The 20,501-nt window shown below is 46.7% G+C and overlaps 1 protein-coding gene across 1 annotated transcript in view; it reads right to left on the reverse strand.

Annotated features, from left to right (window-relative positions):
* Positions 1-20,501, reverse strand: part of CMTM7 (CKLF like MARVEL transmembrane domain containing 7) — a 64,095-nt gene that overhangs the window by 8,982 nt on the left and 34,612 nt on the right. Inside the window, exon 3 of the mRNA XM_086676244.1 lies at positions 3,849-4,022. Coding sequence (XP_086532370.1) covers positions 3,849-4,022 — 174 coding nt within the window. The remainder of the gene's footprint in view (positions 1-3,848; positions 4,023-20,501) is intronic.

Consider the following 20,501-nt stretch of genomic DNA (forward strand, 5'->3'; position numbering starts at 1 on the left):
TTAATAACCTAATCTTTACCTTAAGACATTGGAAAAGGAAGATCAAACTAAATCTAAAGCAAGGAGACAGAAGGAAAAAAAGATGGGAGCAGAAATTAATGATCTAGAGAACAGAAGAACAATAGAGAAAATTAGTGAAACCAAAACTGGTTCTTTGCAAAGATGAAAAAAACAGCCAAACCTTTAGCAAAACTGATCAAGAAAAAAAAAGGGAGAGAAAAGATGACCAGATTCAAATGACCAGAATCAGAAATGAAAGAGGGACATCACTACAGACCTTACAGAAGTAAAAATGATTTTAAAGGAATACTTGAACATTTGTATGTCAGTAACTTAGAAAACTTAGATGAAACAGACATGTTCCTATAAGAACATACCACCGAAAATGACTCAAGCAGAAATAAACAATCTGAAAAATGTAAAACAAGTAGAGTTTGTATTAATAAGAATAATAAATCACCCATAAGAAAAACCCAGGCTCAGATGCTTTCACTGCAGAATTCTACCAAACATTTAAATAAGAATACCAATTCTTCACAAACTCTTTTAAAATATAGAAGAGGTGGTAACACTTCCCAAATTATTCTATGAGACCAGTATTACAGTGATAGCAAAACCAGACAAAGGTATCACAAGAAAACTACACACTGGTATCTCTTACAAATACAAATATAAAAATTCTCAATAAAATGCTAGCAAACCAAACCCAGCTACATATAAACTGAATTACATATCATGACCAAACAAAATTTATCCCAGGGATGCAAACTTTAGTTCCACATATGAAAGTCAATGTAATACACTATATTAGAAGAATATTAAGGGGGAAAACCCACGATTGCCTCAACAGACTAAGAAAAAGCATTTGACAAAATCTAACACCCTTTCATGATAAAAAAAACATTCAACAAAGTAGGACTGGAAATTAACTTTTTCAATCTGATAAATCGCATCTGTAAAAATCCACGGCTAACATTATATTTAATGATGAAAGATGGAATGCTTTCCTCCTAAGCTCAGGAACAAGATAGCGATGTGTGGTCTTGCCACTTCAATATTCAACTAATTTCTTAGTTGAATAAAAACAATAAGATAAGAAAATGATTGGAAAGGAATATAAAACTATCTCTACTCATAGATGGCATAATCTTATATCTACAAAATCCTGAAGAATCCACTAACAGTCTGTTAGATCTAAAATGAGTTCACCAAGGTTAAGGATACAAGATCAATATACAGAAATCACTTGTATTTCTATCCACTTGGAATGAACAATCCAAAAATAAAATTAAGAAAATGATTACATTTGAAATATCATCAAAAAAATAAGGTACTTAGAAACAGATTTAAGTTCCCCCGTGCCAAATGCACCAAAACTTACACTCTGAAAACTATAAAACATTGATGAAAGAAATTAAAGAAGATCTAAATAAATGGGAAAACCTCCCATGTTCCTAGGTCACAAAACTTAATGTTAAGATGGCAATACTCTCCAAATTGATCTCTAGATTCAGTGCAGTTTGTATTAGAATCCCAGCTGACATTTTGTAGGAACTAAAAAGTTGACTCTAAAATTCATATGGAATTGCAAAACTCCAAAACAATCCTGAAAAAGAACAAACAGAAGATTCAGAATTCCTAATTTGAAAACTGGCTACAAATCTTCAGCAATCAAGACCGTGTGGTAAGATCAATGCAACTGGGAGTCCAGATATAAATCCATGTGTTTATGGTCATTTTCAGCCAGGATGTCAAGACAATGCAATGAGGAAAGAACAGTCTTCCCAACAGATGGTGCTGGTACAACTGGATATTTACATTTCAACGTATTCTTTCCTTCAAAAGAATGAAGTTGAATCCTTACCTCACACCAGACACAAAAAATTAATTCAAAATAGACAAAATACCTAAATGTAAGAGCTGAAGCTATGAAACTCCTTAGAGGAAAACACAGAGTAAAATCTTCATGATCTTGGGTTTGGCTTTTAAGATTTTATACCAAAAACATCATTAACAGAAGAAAAGTAGTTACATTAGATTTCATCAAACTAAAAACCTGTGCTTTAATGAACACTATCAAGAAAGTGAACACTAGGGGTGCCTGGGTGGCTCAGGCAGTTGAAACTCTTGGTTTCAGCTCAGGTCATGATCTCACAGTTTGCCGGTTCAAGCCCCTCTGTGCGGAGCCTGCTTGGCATTTCTCTCTTTCTCCCTCTCTCTCTGTCCCTCCAGGCTCGTGTGCTCTCTCTCTCTCAAGAAATAAATGGATACACATTAAAAAAAACTTAAGAAAGTGAAAAATAACCAATAGAATGGGAGAAAATATCTGCCAATCATTTATCTGATAAGGAACTTCTAACTAAAATATACAAAAGACTGAGAATTCGGTAATAAAATGACAACCTAGTCAAAAATGGGCAAAGGATCTGAACAGACATTTCTCTAAAGAAGATAACATGAATGGCCAGAAAGCTCACGGAACGATGATTGACATCAACAGTCATCAGAGAAATGCAAATCATGAGATACCACTTCATACTCGTTAGAGTGACTAAAATCAGAAAGTAAGAAAATGACGAATATTGATAAGGATGTGGGGAAATCGGACCCCTCCTACACTGCTGATGGGAATATAAAATGGTGCAGTCACTTTGGAAAAAAGTCTGGCAGCTCCTCAAACAATTAAACACAGTTACCACGGGAACCGGCAATTCCACTCTCTGGTATATTCCCTAGCGAAATGAAAACACGTCCACGCAGAAAGCTTGTACGTGAATGTTCACAGCAGCATTATTCATGATAGCCAAAAGGTGGAAACAACCCAAATGTCCATCAGAATAAACAGAATGTGGTATATATCCTTTTAATGGAATATTCCTTGGTTATTAAAAAAAATGGAAGTACTGACGCATGCCACGACATAGAAAAACCATGAAAACACTCTAGGTGAAAGAAACCAGTGACAGAAGACCACACATATGCTTCCATTTACAGGAAATGTCAAGAAGAGGAAAATTCATGGAGACAGAAAGTAGATTAGTGGTTGCTTAAGGTTGGAGGGGATGAAAGGTAGGAGGTGACAGCTAAAGCATATGGGGTTTCTTTCTGAAGCGAGGAAAATGTTCTAAAATTGACTATGGCGATGGCTGCACAACTCTGGGAAGATAGCAAAATCTGGAGAATTGTACACTTTAAATAGGCAATTGTCCGGCACGTGAAGTATATGTCAACCAAGCTTATAAAAAAATAATAGAGGGGCGCCTGCCTAGCTCAGTTAAGTGTGCGACTTCGGCTCAGGTCATGATCTCTCGGTTCATGAGTTAAAACACCATGTTGGGCTCTGTGCTGACAGCTCAGAGCCTGAAGCCTGCTTCGGATTCTGTGTCTCCCTCTCTCTCTGCCCCTCCCCTGCTCACGCTCTGTCTCTCAAAAAATAAATAAACATTTAAAAAAATTTTTTTTAAATAACAGAGTGGGAAGAAAAAAATCCTGGAAACTTCTGAAATCTTTCCTCGGACTCTGCCAGTCCTTTTAGCTGCTGAATCTTACCATTCAGTACTCCCAACAGTATAAATCCCCATCGCCTTTAGGAGCTTCTTCCTCCAAACTCACACACATGGCCCGTTTCCTGCCACTCAAGAGAATAAACACTGAGGCAGGAGGCACAGCAGGACACAGGCAGAGATGTCCGGCAGACATTGGGACGTGCAGGGCCACAGCAGGAAGAGACGGAGGAAGAGCAGGTGGACACCAGGGGGCACAGATGGGATGGATTCTGTTGGGTCTCAGTGCCTCAGCTAATACCCTGACTTCTGGGTGCCCAGAATCGGGCCAGGCCACTCCCTTACCGACAGGGGCCAGCTGATGCAGGTGAGCACGCGGTAGAGACGGAAGAGATGCACCAGGTAAAAGACGAGGATCATTATCAAGTTGCAGATGGTGACCACTTCAAAGTAGCTGTAGGCACTGTACCTGGTCCACACAGAACTCCTCACGCAGATGAAGGCGATCAGCAGAGTGACCTGGGACAGAAATACAGGGACATCAGAGAAACGCCCAGCCAGGACGGCCACCCAGGGAACAAACAACGACAGGACATTGAGGAACCGCTGCGATTCAGGTTATTTCCTCACAGACTGGCTGCAAGGTTGGGAAAGTGCACTTTCCCATAGTGCGAGCCTTTAAAACATGCCGGTCGCGGGGCACCTGGGTGGCTCAGTCGGTTGAGTGAACGACTTCGGCTCAGGTCAGGATCTCACAGTTCGTGAGTTCACGCCCCGTATCGGGCTCTGTGCTGACAGTGCAGAGCCTGCTTAGGATTCTCTCTCTCTGTCCCCGTCCTGATTGCGCGCCCACTCTCTCTCTCAAAATAAACAAGCTTTAAAAAAAAAAGGAAAAAAAAAAGAAAAAAAGAAAATGTGAGTCTCTAATGAGCATCAAATCACAAAATGTATCTGACACTGGTTCAAGTGGCGTGAAAAACGCTCTATTTTCTCAAGCCCCTCATTTCTAGCGTCTGTCCAACTGCTCCGAACAGATACGAAGGCTGGGAAAGACTCTGGCACGAAGAGAGTGCTCTGCTTGTCAAATCCAAACAGCGGTGTGCAGGGGGACCCTCGACATTTGCGTATTCCCCTTTGCTAATGAGCAACAGGAGTAATTTTCATTTTTTCGGTTCCTCTCAAGCCGGCCAGCCTTGGTAATAGAATGATTCATGCCTCGAGGCTGTTTTAAAGCTCCGAGGGGAGCTCTGCTTCACTCGGGACTATGCGTGATCTCGCCAGGGCTCTGCTGATTATCAGTCCCCATTTGCAGGCCTCCCGGTCTATGGGTGTCCCCACCTGGCGCTGACCCCTCCCGCACTGGGGCGTTCAAGGCCTGCCTTAAAATGCAGCGAATTCAGGATTATGAGGCGTGATTCCTGGGTGAAGAGGCAATTTTGTGCTTAACTGAATGCAAAGATTAGAATAATTTGTACAACTCTTCATCTGTGACAGAGCCACCTCTTTCCATGATGACACAGAGATGTGGGAGTTTCCCAGTGAACAACAGGGGTCCGGGCAGGTCTTCCTCTACGAACTCCCAGGGCCGAGGACCTTCAGCAGGAAGGACATTATCGTTCTACCGCAAACCATCGCAAACCTCCCTGGGAAACATGCTTGTAAAGTAAGACTTCCCGAACCCGGTTCAACTGGCCTAATGCCACCTACCTACCGTGTGCTCTTCTTCTGGGAATCCCAACTTTGGAAAATCGCATTTAGACTGCACATGGTATGTACTAATGCATGCAACTAAAAGCTTCCTTTTTGCCCAATAATTCATTCATCCCTACTTTAAATGGCCAGCATCGCAGCTAATGCGCTCTAAAAAAAGAAAGAACGAAAAGAAAGAAAGAAAGAAAGAAAGAAAGAAAGAAAGATCTGACACCAAACTGTTCAGAACTTTTCTAAGGCCAGCAGGTAACCTCTGCAAATGATGCAGACCCCTGAATCCTCTAGATCGATACCCTGGGGGCAGCCAGAAAGGTGGAGCAGGAGAATGAGCAAGCAAGAGCATGGTGGAGAAAACGCCCTAGGGTGTTCATTCTCCCCCACCCCACCCACGGCCCCCTCAGACCTCTTCTTGTTTCCAGCCAGAGAAGCAAATCAAACACCACAGCAGAATTGAGACAAACTGAAGTAGCAGTTCTGACTTCAGGGCTAAGGAAGGCTGGGAGGCTTCTGGAAGGCAGACGTGATTCTGTGTAGAGTAACTTCAATGTGATACCGTCCAAAGGAGTAATTTGTGCTCTCCAGCTCCTCTCAAAGGCTTGTCCTTTTATATCAAACTGCCATGACAGTTGAAAATAAAATATCTGGGGCGCCTGGGTGGCGCAGTCGGTTAAGCGCCCGACTTCAGCCAGGTCACGATCTCGCGGTCCGTGAGTTCGAGCCCCGCGTCGGGCTCTGGGCTGATGGCTCAGAGCCTGGAGCCTGTTTCCGATTCTGTGTCTCCCCCTCTCTCTGCCCCTCCCCCGTTCATGCTCTGTCTCTCTCTGTCCCAAAAAAAATAAATAAACGTTGAAAAAAAAAATTAAAAAAAAAAAAAAAAAAAGAAAATAAAATATCTAACACAAACATCCAGAGGTTTAAAAGTATTGTTGCAAGCACCCCCAACTCAAAGCCAGGGTCTCACAGCCCGGCTGTGGCACTGTTCAGAATCCCCAGAATCATCTCAGATTAGAAACCACTCCTTTCTCCCCCAAACTGTGTCGTTTCTGACTCTATGAAAATGCTTACTAGAAAGAAGAGATGATTTTTGTGAAAGCAAGCAACAGAGGGTTTAAATTTCACACCTGAAACAGGCTGACATCACTTGGGAGAAATGAATGTCCCTCTCCCCCCCACCCCCGCCTCTCCACCCCCACCCCCAACTCTGGAACTAAAACATCCTGGTCTTAACTCTACAGCAGGCTCCAGGCAGCCTCCTCAGGTTCTCAGTCTGGGTGGGTGTCCCTCAAGGAAGAAAAAGCATTTTGAAGTCTAAGATGGAACATTTCTGGAGAAGACTCAAGAGGCAGGCTTCAGGAGAAGCGTTCTTCTGAGCTGGGCAGCAGAAGCCTCCGGTGGTCTCGGGGGCCCTGCCACCTGCTGCCTGCAGTCTGTGCTCTGGAACATTCCCTCAGGAGGCTTGGTCTTCCTGTGCTCCTGCCGGAGTCTGGTCTGCTGAACACGCCTGCATCTGGCTGAAGATGGCACCAGACACCTTATGTTTCGAGAACCTCGGGCTGGATGTGGGCAGGTCACCCAACCCCACCTTCTCGCAAGGTTTTTTATCCTGACCTTGGAATAATGTATCAGCCAGGAAGACAAGCAGGGGAAAGAGAAGTCGCTGATGAAAGCCAACATCAAAAAGTCTCAGACCCAATTCTAAGAGGCTTTTCTGGAAAAGCCCAGGAGATGAAAGCCAGGCTTGTTCAAAAAGTCAGAGATGGGGCGAGTCAGTGATTGCAAAGTGCGCTTGGATCTGCAAGGAGGCCCATTAATGACTCTGCTTGGCTGTGGGCCGGCAGAAGAGGGATTTGATATGTTTCTAACTTTGGCTGAATTCTGCCCTGGGGTGGGAGGAAATTCGCCCCACCTCCCTGTTAAAGCCCCCCCTCCCCCCCCCCCGGGTCAGCACCACCAAACAGCCCTTGTGGAACCTCACTGCCACCCACGTGCAAGGGAACGCTCGCCGGCTTATTTCCTCTGCGTCCTCCTTTCACTCACCAATATATCAGCCTTTTGGTTATAGGCTCCTTCCCCCCCTCCCGAACCCCAGCACACAGTTTTGTTCTGTATCCAAACATAAAAATGCCCTTGAAAACACAAGAGGCGGGGGGGGGGGAATAACCTAAAAAACGTGATGTCAGGGGTCGTCAGGTGCAGGCCGCTAGCATCCGGCTAATTAATGCATGAGTTTCTGAATCTAACCATGCAGCAAAATACCTACAGCTTATTAAAAACCAAATATGCTTGTCTGTGCTGGGACTATTTCTGGAAGGACACATAAGAAACCGGTAACAGTGGTTGCCTCTGGGGAGAACTGATCATTTAGTGGTTTTTTAAATTTGCTGTTTTCTTTTCTTGTATTATAAAAATCACACATTAAGCTGTAAAAAAGCTAATGACATGTCTTAGAGATCTTTAATGGCACACGTATAGACTTACCCTTTTCTTCCAACTGGCTACGGATTTATTTGACCCAGCATTTGTCAACCTCAGCACTACTGACATTTGGGGCTGGGTAATTTTTTGGTGGGGACTGTCCTGTAGTACGGTTAGCAGCATCCTGTCCCCCACCCACAAAATGCCAGGTGCTACTAAGCACCTCCCCAGGCACAATAACCAAAAATGTCTCCAGATGTTGGCAAAGATCCTGGGGGGCGGGGGGGGGCACCCCCTCTGGTCAGGAAGTACCACCTTACACAATCTTTTACTGATGGGCATTTGTCACATCCCCAGTTCTTTGCAAGTACACATCATCCTGCAAAAGAATATTCTTGGACAAGCTGCTTTCTGCATGTATGTACATTTCTGAAAGGTTCTCAGAAGTGAAATTATGAAGTGAAAGCATATTCACAGGCAAGATTTTGATATTTGCTGCCAAAGTGCTATCCAAAAAAAAAAAAAAAGATGAGTTCCCCCGCATAGGGAGTCTTGCTCACACAGATTATTATCAGTATTTAAAAAGAAAGGAAATGATATCTTTTATTTAATCTTAATTTCCCTGATAACTAGTGGGCTGAATATCTTTTCATAAGTTTATTATAGATTTGACATTTATATTCTGAATATTAACCTATTGCCTGTTGCAGATATTGCAAATATATTCTCTCAGCTGCCTTTAGTTTTTATCTTTTCTATTACTGAAATTAAAATTTTTTATGCAGTCGAATCTACACATTTTTTATAGCTTCTGGGTTTTGTGGGTTTTTTTTTTAAATGCTTCTTTATTTATTTTGAGAGAGAGTGAGTGGAAGAGGAGCAGAGAGAGGGAGGGAGACAGGATCCCAAGCAGGCTCCGCACTGTCAGCACAGAGCCCTAAGTGGGGCTCGAACTCACGAACCGCGAGATCATGACCTGAGCCGAAATCAAGAGTCGGATGCTCAACAAACTGAGCCAACCAGGCGCCCTGGGGTTGTGTCTTAAGCTCCACCTGCAGGTTCTGGTCCCAGTTTCTGCTGCTTCTCTGGGCACACTGGGCTCCCAGAGTGCCTCAAGGGCTGCCCCCCGCTCAGGTGGGTCCCCAGTATTCTCTCTGATGGAACCTTTGTGATTGGTACTAAACCTATTTGGTGTTTGGTTAGATGTGTATTTGCTTGTTGGTCACCTTGTTTACTACCCTTCTCCCAACTACTCTAGGGACTCTGCTGGTTTCACTCTTACTCTCTGCTCCTAGCAGAGTGCCCTGCACATAATAGGTAGGGAATTCAACACCGAGTGAATGGATGGTTTCTGGGGTCATCCTGCCATCCTCTGTGCGAGCTCTGTGACACTCTATTGCATTAAACAAAAACAACCACGTCTCCCTCCCTTACTGGGCTCAAGCGCTTTGAGAAGAGAATCGTGCTTTTTCGTTAAACTTCACTTCGGGGACCTAGCACAAAGGACTTTTGGAGGCTGCTAACACCTTTCAAAGTTGGCTGATGGACTCATTAACTGCCCCAGGAGGTCTGGCATCCAGGATCTCCAGGGTATCGGTGAGTATGGTTTGTGAAGGAGCCAGAACATTCTCAGCGTGTTATTGAGGCCAGGCCATGCTCCCCTGTCCCTAATCAATTTTGCACCACAGAGCCCGGACGGCAACCTGGGCAACATCACGTCACCCACGTCCCCACCGCTCTTGGCTAGCAAAGGTCATCAGGTCACACTCAGACTACGGAGACGGAACGCTCAACTTGTCAAAAACATCATTATATCAGAAAGGATCAGAAGCACCACTGATGCTTATTATGTAGCAAACTTGGTGGTTTGGTCCTTATATTGAACCAAACTGAAACGGCAATGTTTTTTGTTTGCAAGTAGCAGTTTCTCTAGTTTGTTCTCTTTCAGTATCCGACTCGATTTCCTAGTCTCTGTTGCGGCTGATTCAATTTCACGAACGAAAGCAACGTCCTCTGCCGCCTTGCTCCCACCATGACCAGGGGAGGGGAGGACACGCGGCTTTGCGTATGTGCGGGCGGTAGGCGGCCACCTCCCCCGAGAAGTGGGTCAGCAGAGGGGACCAAGGGCAACTGAGACAATGTGGAGATGCCACAGGGAATGGGGGATTCAACCACAAAGGGAAAGGCCTATTGGCACGGCTCCTCGTGACCCAAGGAGGCCGAGGTACAGAGACGGGAAGCACTCGGCACCAATCGCCCCTGCTCACACGTCTGAGCCGGGCATGGACACAGGCTGGCCCGCTGCAGCACGCTCCCCGGCGTCCTGTTGCCATGGCAGTAATGGCTGGAGCCCTGGAGCCCCAAAGCCACGTCTCCCAAGGACATCCCAGCCTGAACACTGGCTACTGAATGTCTGTCGGCAAAGCGAACGGGGAGAGAGAGAGGAATGGGCGGGGTGGGTCTTTTTGTTCCAATTTACTCTCCTTTCTGGTGATGACAATTCAAAAACCATTTTCTGCCTACTTTGTGCTAGGGACTAGCAACAATCATCAGCGGAACAGACACAATCCTTGCCCTCCTGGAGCTCACGGTCTAAAGGAAGAGATCAACACCCACGTCCACATGCTCACAAATTCTTCACCATAAACTGAGATAAGCTAAGAAGGAATGAATGCGCAGGGTTTTCCAAAGATCGCAAGAAATTTAGAAGAACTTGATGTAGCTTGAAGGGTCTGGAGTTCACTCCCACGGAAACTGCCGAGGGGCGAAGGGAGCACTGGCAGAGGCAGGCCACACTAACTCCTGTCACGCCGGCAGCAGCGCCCCCAACAAACACGGCCAGGCAGCACTGTGCCCCATTCACACATCTGAAGACGGGGAGGACCAGGGGTGGGTCACTTGCCACGGACGGTCGATGGTGGGGCCAGAGCACAAACCCAGACTCCCAAGACCCTGTGACAAGTGAGTGTGTTCCAGAGCCATGTCTCAGAGGCTTGAGCTTGGACCCAACCCACCCAGGGTCATCACGTCTGTTCCCAAGTCAGCAAGCAGGAGTCCTGCAGAGACGTGTGAGAAGGTGGTGACTGGAGGGGCTACAAAGAACGAGCCCCCTCCATGGAGGGGAGGCATCGCCCACCTTTGTTCCTCTCAGGCTTCTTTAAGGAACTTTCTCAACGTTTGCTCTGGAGAAATCTGAACTGCATTCCTGCTCAGCAGCTGGCCCTCAGTGAGACCAGTTCAAGCGGTGGCACCAACGGAGGAGGGACAAATCCCCGGAGCTTTTGGGGGAGAGGGGAGGGATACAGGGGACGGTACCCAATGAAAGGACACGGGGCTTGGCCAGCAGGTTGAATCCAGTCCCCACAGCCACCTCTTCTCTGTTTCACATGTGGTTTTCTTTCTGCCATGTCTTCTCTGTCACCGTCGCTGATAGCACACTGCCCTCCTTGACTTGCTCTACAAATGACAGGTACGACCCTTTCTGAGTGCTTACTCTTCCTCTCTCCGGGCACTGAGCTAAGGACTCTCCGATTTTTAAACAAGTTTACCCTCACAACAGTCCCAGTACTGTTATCACTGTCCTTTCACGAGGAAACCTGAAGCACAGAGAGGTTGAGCAACTTGTTCAAAGTCACACAGTCAGGCAGAGGAACCAGCTGGGCCCCTGGCATGGCCCTGAGGTCTAACCACTGCACTGCTCTGCCTACAGGGCCTGTTCCTCTTCACAGCCCCCTCTCCCAGGTTTTGGTCTCTGTTTTCAGCAAGGACTTGAATCCTTTGTCCTGACCCCCTGGGAGCAAGCACTGAACGTTGCCTGGGACTCTGCATGATGGAAGGGAAGTCCTGCTCTGCCTCAGCTTCCCTCATGCTGGAAGCAGTGCTCTGGGGCTCCAACTCAGAAATGGCCTGTAAGGAATGGGATTCATGTCAAGTCTCCTGCTTAAACCAAAGATACTCAAAGGTATAATCAACACTGTTCATTACAGAAAATCAATTCATGTAAGTATCTATTTAAGAAAATAAAAATCAGGGGCTCCTGGGTGGTTCAGTCAGTCGAGTGTCCGACTTCGGCTCAGGTCATGATTTCATGGTTCATGAGTTCGAGCCCCGCATCGGGCCCTGTGCTGACAGTGTGGGGCCTGGAACCTGCTTTGGATTCTGTGTCTCCTCCCTCTCTCTCTGCCCCCTGCCCCGCTCGTGCTCTGTCTCCCTCTCTCTCAAAAGTGAATAAACATTAAAATTTTTTTTTTAAAAAGAAAAGAACAATCACCTATCATCCCGTTTCTCAGGGATAACCACCACCCCTGGCATTTTGGAGTATTTCTTTCCACCTATGTATGTTTAAAGCATATATGCATTATTTTTCCTTTTCAAAGATTGGCTCATGCTGCAGATACAGTTTTATATTCTGCTTCTAAAAAGGTAATTATTTTGTCATTTGCAGATGCTACTTATTCAGTTATTCTGCTTCAGAGACCTTATCACTGCCCAGCAAAGCTGTTTATTTTACCTGTTTATTATTATTATTATTATTATTGTCTGTCATCTCTGAATGTAAGCCTCACGACGATGGGGATTTTAATCTGTTTTGTTCACTGTTATTTCCCCAGTGCCAGGAACCCTGAATGGTACACGTGGTGTCCGTGGATATTTGGTAAACACATGAATGAATATATGACTGAATGCAATTTGATGTCCGTTTCCTGAGACCTACGTTCCAGGCACTGTGCTGGGCCGCATTCTCGTTCACTCATGTCCGGGGGTGGGGGGGAGTGAGATGGATGGGGGAGGAACGTAAAAGCATCACTCTGAAGAGGCCCTACTTTTACATGTGGGGTGAGACATGTAGGATTCACTTTTATCCTGTGCATCCTAAAACGAGTAGGCGCTTTAAACCCAGAAGCAAGGGCCCATCGGGAAACTGTGTGAATTACAACCTGCATGCACGTGTCCAGATGTAGACCGTGCCACAGCAAAGCTTTAGTTTGAGACAAGCTATTAAGCTCATATCCCAGCCAAGACTGCCTCTGCCCGCTGTATGCCTACTTGTGAGTACACAGGCAGGGACCCAGACTCAGCCCCTGCTGCATCCCCAGTGCCCAGCCCCAGTGCACTGGCCTTCAATGGTAAACGCAGACCTGAGCTTGGGGTTAGGCTGGATTCTCAACAGCAACCTTCGGGTAAAAATGGCTGGCAGGCTGGGGGCAGCTTCTTTTCTGTAATCATTTCCCCTCAGGCTCTCCAGGGTTTATAGAAAGGCAGCACTGAATGCAGGGCTTTGCTCTTAGGCATAAGCAGAAGAGAGGCTGCCCGAGCAGATGCCAACACGGCGAGCGAATGGGATGCCCAGCAATTTAGACACAGACTGAAATATCAGGGATGAGACGAAACACAGTAGAAGATCTGCTCTACAATAATATGGGAGCAAATGGGCTCTGTGCTGACAGCTCAGAGCCTAGGGCCTGTTTCAGATTCTGTGTCTCCCTCTCTGCCTCTGCCCCTCCCCACTTGTGCTCTGTCTCTCTCTCAAAAACAAACATTTTTTTAAAAAAAGGAGGGGGGCGGAACTCAAGGCAAAGGCAGGTGCTCCAGGGGAGCCGGACTTGAGGCTACAGTGAGTAAGCCACCCACTCAGGTCACCTCAGATGACACTGTTTGTTGTGAGACCACGGGGAGCCGCCTCAGCCCCTCTCAGACAAGCCTGGGGACGCGCTGGTGGGCCTTTCTCCTTGCTCAAGGTACAGCCTACAAGTGGGCACCCTTCTCTCCACCTCTCTTATCACACTCTCCACAGGGAACACCCCTATTCACCAGTCACCTCCCAGAACCAGGCCCCTGCACAGGCCCAGCATCTCCCTATGTCCCGCGGACAATGTGGTCTTTGCTGCAGCTGGATCCAGGGTCAGGTGCCCAACAGAATTTTCCACGATGATGGAAATGTTGTGTCTACCTGTGCTGCGCAATATGACAGGCAACAGCAAGAGCGGAACACTTGGAATGGAGCTGACGTGACTGAGGAATGTTTAACGTCATTGATTTAAATTTAAATAGCCGCGTGTGGCTAGTGGCTACCGTGTCATACGGTTCTAGACGGCCCACGAAGCATTCTCTGCCCTTCTGTTCCCTGGACTGAAGGGGCCTCTCCCTCCTCCAACACTTCACTCCCATCCCTTTTCTGGCCTCTGCCATTATCCCCTTTCAGGTCTCGTGCCCCCGAGAAGAAGAAACTTCCTTGTAGATCCAGGCAGGGTCTGGGCCTCCCTGGAGCCCACAAAGCAGCCACTCAGTGAAAGAACTCACTCACCAGTGCTTGTCCTAGTCAGCTGGACCAGGCCTTTGCCCCTCCTTGGATTAAGTATCAGGCTTCTAGGAATGGCTGTTCGTAGAGTCCAAAGAGGTTGGTGACCTTCCACAGATAGGAAGAGAGTAGATGCTCCAGCCATCAGATCTGTTCTATAGAAATCCAGTTATATTTCTGAAAGGCAGCTTGCCTTTGGTCCAACCGCCTCAGCTCAGTGGCTGGTGCCACGTTCCAGCTGCGTGGCCTCACTTTTCTACGCCTCAATTTCTTCATCTTTCTTCATTCTTACAAGTGTACCTTATAAGGATGTTGTGAGGGCAAAATGCGTTAACACATGTGCAGCTCTGTGCTTGACCCAAAAGAAGGATGTAACAAACAGTGAAAATAATGTGTTTCTGTAATTCTAATTTGTAAGCCCCCCCCCTCCCCAGTGCCCTCCCTCAAGCACAGAGGTCTTGATGCTGCTGAGATTGGAATGTAATTTACATAAGATTAGTATGTAATCGGGGCGCCTGGGTGGCTCAGTCGGTTAAGCATCTGACTTCGGCTCAGGTCATGACGTCACGGTCCCCGTGAGTTCGAGCCCCACGTCGGGCTCTGTGCTGACAGCTCAGAGCCTGGAGCCTGCTTCAGATTCTGTGTCTCCCTCGCTCTCTCTGCCCCTCCCCTGTTCATAATCTGTCTCTCTCTGTCTCAAAAATAAATTTAAAAAAAATTTAAAAAAAAATGATTAGTATGTAATCTAACCTCCCCCCCAGCCCCTCCATTCCAAAATCAGTGGTGAGTCTTACCACCATGAGTGGTGAGCCTCAATAATGTCTTAGAATCAAGGCAACCCACCATATTAATTCAGAAATGGGAAAACATAGAAAATATATTAAATGCTCTTTTTTTTTTCTTTTTTTTAAGATGGTAAATCCTAGAAAACTGGATAAAATCAGATGGGTAAAACCTCCGTGTGTAGCCATGGTCTTACAGGCAGAAGGAGCTAGTGTTTCCCAGAGGTTCCCTGATGAGGTGATTAACAAAATAAAAGAGTATGACTGCCAAAGAATCTTCTCCAGGACTGGTGGGAGCAGGGTGGGCTTAACAGCCCCTGCTGGGACATGAGCGTTTTTTTTTTTTAGAAGTTACTGAAATAATACTGGTATGATCATTATTTCTGCAAATGGCTAGTTTCCTTAGGCATGGGGGTAAGTTCTGTTATTACCCCCATTCCACAGACGAGGAAACTGAGGCATCTGGAGACATGTGGACAGATTTTATGACTATTTGTCATAGAGCAAAAGCTAACTCCTACATCTGGTTTTAGAGTTTCCCTGGTTTCCCAGTTAGACAAGCCTTTTTTTTTTTTTAAATGTTTATTTCTGAGAGAGAGAGAGGGAGAGAGAGAGAGAATGATCGTGGCAGGGGCAGAGAGAGAGGGAGACACAGATTCCGAAGGAGGCTCCAGGCTCTGAGCCCTTGGCACAGAGCCTGACGCGGGGCTCGAACTCAAAGACCACAAGATCATGATGTGAGCTGAAGTCGGATGCTTAACCAACTAAGCCACTGAGGTGCCCCAAGCCTAGTTTTTAAAGTGGAAAGAATCAAGTTATTTATTCAGTGATTATTTATTAAGGATCAACCTTGTAGCAGCCTTGTGCTCAGCACAAGGGATACAAGGCTACATTGGTTTCCACTTTGCCAAAGACGATCCCAAGGAAACCGTGATGCAGGGGAACTACTCTGTAATTTGGAGGCTATCCTGGGGAAGTAAATATTTGGAGAAGCTGTGGGGCCAGTCCCAGCAGGAAGCCTGGCATCCAGCCCTGGGCTCCTGCCAGAAGTGAGTGCCTGCTGAATTTGAGAATGTGGGTGTGGGAGGCCTTGATTAAAAACAGAGGCAGCGTAATGCCAAAAAAGTGCCAGCCTGGGGAAGAAGAAATTAGTCTGGGATAAAATATGACAAAGCAAGTATACAAGAACCATTAAGGGATTGTAAGCATGTGTCGCTGATGGAAAACCACAGTTGTTAAGGATGTATGATCATCATATGGTACCCAGTGAGGAGTGGAGAAGGAAGTCTTGAGTGTTGGCCAAAGGCTGGTGCCCAATTAGAATACGTAGATCTGAGTGGGAGCAATAAAGCATGGTCAGCAACCTCTAACTCAGCAAACACAATTACCAGAGGGCCAGTTAACCGCTCTGCGCCTCAGTTTCCTCATCTTTGCAAGGGGGATAATTAAACCTACCACACAGTGTTGATATGAGGATTAACTGAGCCGATTTGCGCCAAAACATTTAGAACAGCCTGGAACGTCTCTAGTAAACATTCACGAATGCTAGGTACTAAAAAGTTCTTTCAGGGGTTTGTTGGGAAAAATAAATGGGATGTTTGAGAAGTTCTTAGCACACAGTGGCTCTTAAACAGTGACTGTCGGGGCGCCTGGGTGGCTCAGTCGGTTGAGCGTCCGACTTCGGCTCAGGTCATGATCTCACGGTCCGGTCCGTGAGTTCGAGCCCCACATCGAGCTCTGTGCTGACAGCTCAGAGCCTGGAGCCTGTTTCAGATTCTGTGTCTCCTTCTCTCTCTGACCCTCCCCCATTCATGCTCTGTCTCTCTCTGTCTCAAAAATAAATAAACGTTAAAAAAAATTTTTTAAAAACCTAAATAAACAGTGACTGTCCTAAGTGCAGTGTGCTGTCACCAGGTGATGAGAACAATGTTAAGGACAGCTTAGACACAGGCCCCGTCCTAAAGGAGAAGGAGCCTCAGACCCAGACACAAGTACTGTAAAGAATGAGATAAATGCCACCAGGGAGGTGCGATTTATAAGGAAGGTCCTTGGAAAGGCAGGTGAGGCATGGCTTCTGCAGGGGCAGTCATGGCCTTAGTGAGGACTCTGTGGGAGGCCGGATTTGAATATACAGAGAAGACAAAATGGGGGCTTCCAAGCAGAGGGAGCATGACAAAGGAAGGCCTCGGGGTGCAAAGGCCCAGGGCATATTTGGGACTAGGCGACTTGTCCATTTTGGGCAAACCCCACATGTGTGTAAAGGGGCGTGGAGTGGGCATCAGATTCCAGGCCGAGAGAGTAGTTATTATGGACGGACAATGGGGAGCCAGTGAAGGTTACTGAGCAGAGAAGAGCCACAGGCAGAAATGGATTTCTGGAAAACTAATCCAATCACAGCATGCCGGAGATGGGGGAGAAGAGACTCAGGACTAGACTCGGCACCAGCCAGAGGAGACAGATGGGCGAGGAGGTGGCCTCCGATGCACCAGACTGCATGATGATATGGGGAGCAGGCCCCCCTCCAACCACCAGGTCCCTGCAGCTGGTGAGTTCCAACAGGAAACTCCCCTTGCTGGCTCTTGCTGGCCCGGTAGGGAGGTGGCTGCCTCAGATTCCTCAGCCTGCTGACAAAATGCTGGAAAGGAGCTGGCAATTCCATCTGTCCAAACACTTCCCCACGCGAAACCACAGATTAAAGGGAAGTATGCCAGGCCTCCCCGCTTCTGCAGGCCATTAGCTATCCCCTCTCCTGCTCTCTGACCCAGTTCTGGAGAACGGCCTCCCAGAGAGGACCTCTCCTGCCTGCCCTCTGGCTGTCTGTGCTTCTGGAGAGCAGAAAGCCTGCCCATGGTGAACCTCCCGCTTCAAACAGGCAAGAGTGTGGGGGGGAGGGGGTGGGAAACACCTCACCCTTTCTTCCTCCCTCCTCTGGCTACCCTGTCCCCAGTTCAAAGGCACGGTTAGGGCGCCCTACGACCTGCGACCCCAGGTTCAGAAGGCAGGTGTCAGGCAGGCCCTCCCCAGGGGTCTGCATTCTCCTTTGATCTCTCACTTGAGTCATCTCAGAGCCAGGCGAAAACACAGACCTCCCTTCAGAAAGCCCTCCGCCCCCTTGGCCTTCACTTATTAAAAATAACCTCGGAAGGCTGAAACCCAGCCGCTCCCTGCGCGTTTCCCCTTCCTTACCCGACCCTGAGTCCTCTGTGCTGCCGCAAAAGCCACCTGGTGGTTAAGACAAAGAGGGCCTTTCAGTCTCCACCAAGAGGCCCTGCTCCTGTCCTTGTCTGGGTGCCTTTGGAGGAAGCAGAGAGGGTGTGTCCTAAACAAAGCCTCCCCTCCTGCACCTGCCAATGGGGAACTAGACCACTCGGATACATCCAACACAAACACACTGCCTTCCAAGGGCACTACTGGTGGCGGGGCATTTAGGATCTCAGGAAGGTGAGGCAAACCAACTTGAATCTAGCCATGGGCTCGAATGCTTCTTTCTAAATCTTGTTTCTGAAGGGAGTTTCTGGGCAGAAGTGAGAAACATGCAAAGCCAAAGAGAACAGCAATCACAGAAAGGAGAAAGAGAGACAAGGATTCAGAGAAACCCACATCAGACTATTAGTATGTGAATGTCTCAGAGGGATGGACTGAAAGTGGGTTGGGTCATGAGTAAGCTTAAGGATCAATTCTTTCTAGGCTATCAAAAACCCTCAACAAAATATCAGCATAGCAAATCCAACAATATATAAAAATATGCAGGTGCACAACAAGTAACTAAAGTTTATTCCAGGAGGCATGGCGGGTTCAACATTGGAAAATCAATGTAGATACCGTATTAACAGACCAAAAGAAGAAAAACCAGGTATGTGTATCAGCTGATGCTGAAAAAGCACTTGACAAAATTCAATACCCATTCATGATAAAAACTTCCAGCAAACTAGGATAGCAGGGTAATTCCTTAACCTGATAAAGGGCATGTACGTAAAAATCTACAGCTAATCTAAGACTCAGTGGTGAGAGACTGTATGCTTTCCCCCTAAGGAACAAGGGAAGGTTATCATCTCTCACCAATCCTATTCAGCATATTTCTGGAAGCTGCAATAAGGTAAGAAAAAGAAATGAAAGACTGAAAAGGAAGAAATAAAACTTTTTAAAAAAGTATTTATTTGAGAGAGAGAGCGCGCGCGTGACCATGAGCGTGAGCAGGGAAGGGGCAGAGATAGAGGGAAAGAGAATCCCAAGCAGGCTCTGTGCTAAGAGCCCCCAAGCAGGGCTCAAATCCCCAAACCAGGAGACCATGACCTGAGCCTAAATCAAGAGTTGGGAGCTGAACCAACTGAGCCACCCAGACACCCTGAAACTTTATTTGTAAACAACAGGGCTATCGGTGTAGAAAAAAATCTCCATAAAAAGATCTAAGAGCTAATCAATGAGTTTAGCATTATCAGAGGTTGCAAGCTCAATATACAAAAATCAATATATTAACAACAAACCATTGAAATCAAACGTTAAAAACACACAGGACTATTTACAGTAGCATCAAAAAAGAAAAAAGAAAATATTTATTAGGTAAAGATATAACTTTAGAATATGCTAAAAACTACAAAACACTGATAAAAGAGGGGCGCCTGGCTGGCTCAGTCAGTTGAGCATCCAACTTTGGCTCAGGTCATGATCTCACAGTGAGTTCAAGCCCTGTTGTCGGGCTCTGTGCTGACAGCTCAGAGCCTGGAGCCTGCTTCGGATTCTGAGTCTCCCTCTCTCTCTGCCCCTTCCCCACTCTACTCTGTCTCTGTCTCTCTCTCGAAAAGAAATATTAAAATTTTTTTTAAAAATACTGATCAAAGAAATCAGAGAAGACTTACATAAATGGAGAGGTATAACATGTTCATGGATTGGAAGGTGCAACATTACTGACATGCCAATTCTCCCCACGTTGATCTACAGACTCAACGAAATGCCAACCAAATCCCAGCAGGCTTCACAGGTACGTACTGATGAGCTTACATGGTAAGGCAAAGGGGTTACAAGGTGGGGAGAAGGACCGACTACAAAGGAATGGCACAGGGGCATCTGGGGGGATGATGGGACTGTCCTCTATCTCGCTGTGGTGATAGGGACATGACTGTGCACTTGTCAACACAGAGCTCTTCGAAACTTTCTGAAATTGGTTGTGGTGATGGCGGCACATATTCTGTGAATATACTAAAAACCACTGCACCTTTTATATGGATGGAGATGGTGTGGCCAGACCACACAGTGGGAGGCTGCTGGGGATGAGAAAAAAGTCAGAGGCCCCAGCCCTCACTATGCTTTGCAAAGACCTCACTGCGGCATTTCCACAGTGGTTTCTCAGAACTCTGACTTTTCTCTGCCCTGGAATCTTACTGATAACAGAAAAACCGTCCAGAAACGTCCCTGCTATAGGAATGACACAGCCCCCAACACTCACAGCTCACCCACGCCAGTGCCCAGGCGATTTTGGACTTGCCCGGGGATTCGCATTCTGACCCAGCACACGTGTCCATATACATAACAACTAGAACAACAGGGATCTTGAACATTGTCCTCCTACTGCACAGGAGAGAAATTTGAGACCAAGAAAAGAAACGTGATTTACCTAGGGCTGCTCAGTTGATAGTGGCAAAGGCAAGGGCCAAGGCTATGCCCTTTCTTCATCACTTTGACACCTCTCTGTCAGGTCAAAAATACGAGCCTGGCACATATCACATGCTCTACACTGGATAGCTAAGTGCAAAATAAAACTTTTGCATACTCTGAATGGGGGTAAGTTCTCTCCAC

Source organism: Puma concolor, chromosome C2, assembly GCF_028749965.1.
Source record: "Puma concolor isolate L17-30 chromosome C2, mPumCon1.1.hap2, whole genome shotgun sequence".
NCBI classification, from domain to species: domain Eukaryota; kingdom Metazoa; phylum Chordata; class Mammalia; order Carnivora; family Felidae; genus Puma; species Puma concolor.